The sequence below is a fragment of the Penaeus monodon genome, chromosome 28 (assembly GCF_015228065.2).
Source record: "Penaeus monodon isolate SGIC_2016 chromosome 28, NSTDA_Pmon_1, whole genome shotgun sequence".
NCBI lineage: Eukaryota > Metazoa > Arthropoda > Malacostraca > Decapoda > Penaeidae > Penaeus > Penaeus monodon.
In genome coordinates, this window is record NC_051413.1 from 40,053,185 (window position 1) to 40,054,769 (window position 1,585).

At 33.8% G+C, this 1,585-nt stretch overlaps 1 protein-coding gene across 1 annotated transcript; it reads left to right on the forward strand.

The window, feature by feature from the left end:
• Positions 1 to 582, forward strand: LOC119591017 (the record flags this gene model as incomplete). The annotated part of the gene is given in 2 exon segments (XM_037939747.1): positions 1 to 84; positions 254 to 582. Coding segments are annotated over 2 exon segments (168 nt in total), but the record flags the coding sequence as incomplete, so codon positions are not given.
• Between the last annotated feature and the right edge of the window lie 1,003 nt (positions 583 to 1,585).

A 1,585-nucleotide genomic window follows, 5' to 3' on the forward strand; every position in this document is an offset into this window, starting at 1 on the left:
GCGGAGGTCATCACGGAGGCCATCACGGGGGTCACCACGGGGGTCACCACGGAGGTCACCATGGAGGGCATCACGGTCATCATGGTAAGAAAACACGTTGTCATATACTGCACATGTGACTCACTTTTGAAAATTAATTAATTGATTTGGTGATCTTGTCTGTCAATATAATTTACATTTCAGTAGCGTTCAATCACACTCCGATAAAACAATTATTTTTTTAATACCTAAACTATTCCTGATCTATCATCAGGCTGATCTAGCATCAGTTGTGGCTGCGAGTGAGCAGGGGATTTCCGACTTCCGTTTACCAACATGGCAAATAAAACTTTTCTGAAGATTTGTTTTGTGTTTTCAATAGGATTTCTTCTTTTACCTTCAACAGTGTAAAGTGAATAATGATTACACGATTTCTACGTTTACGCACTAGTCTAGAATTTGAGATTGCCCTATTCTTTTCAGATAAGTCAAGAGGATATAAACTTTATCTAAAAAATAAATGCATTTAATGCTTTACGAAATGTTATGCTAAAGCAGAATCACTGTCTCTAGTGCCTTTAATAAAAATTATTTGATGTTTCAGACTCTTGTTTCGCTATCATAGATTTATCATAAGCATCCTTATGGCACTGACATTGAAAGTGATCAAATGAATTATCCAAATGAATGTCGTTTGGAATAACTTATTGTTTCATTATCCATTTAGGCCGAAATTAATTTGATATTTATTTGAACAATTATTTCACAGAAGTGAGAAGGTAATGACAAAATAACCTTTCATTTCTGATATACTCTCATTACCAAATCTCCCTCTGAAAGTTTTAAATCACGTCAAGCATCGTCTAAATAGTCCTTTTATCTCTGATTTACGATGGCCATTAATATCGTAACTACTGATTTTATACATTTTATCATCACTCTCATATATCAAAGAACACGTGTTAATCTTCGAAATAATTTTGACCAGTATTTACATTACACTGCATTTGGGCATTCTGGTACATATCAGCAGAAATAACAATGGCCCGTGTTTTCTCTCTCTTTTTACATTTGTTTCAGTCAATGTATTGTTTTCCCATCCATGGCAGAAAGTGAATTAAGCCACCTGTCTAAAAATCTGCAAAATGTCATATTTGTAACCAGCTACATTTTCAGGCAGCCAAAAGAATAATAAAAGACAACTTTTTACACCGATTATATATTAGGTCTACAACATTGCTTGAGAAGAAGTAAGGGTTAACTTCAAGAGAACACACAAAAAAAACATTCTGTAAATCAGGTATAGCATCATGAAGTTACTTTGACTTCGGAAATTAAAAAATAAAAGTAGACTGGTCCCATGTAATATGACCTTCGTGAAGGATCTAGATCATCTGAAAATATGAAAACAGTACTAATAACAACAAAATTGATGATAATATTACCAGTTACAACAACAGAAATGCTGACAAGAAAACCTTACAATTTATATAAATAAACCTAATCTTACGAAAAATACTTGCAAATTATATTTCTCTGATCTCTGCGCTATCACATTTACCCCCAGAATATAGGGAGCCTAAAATACAGATCTCATCTGTCAGTA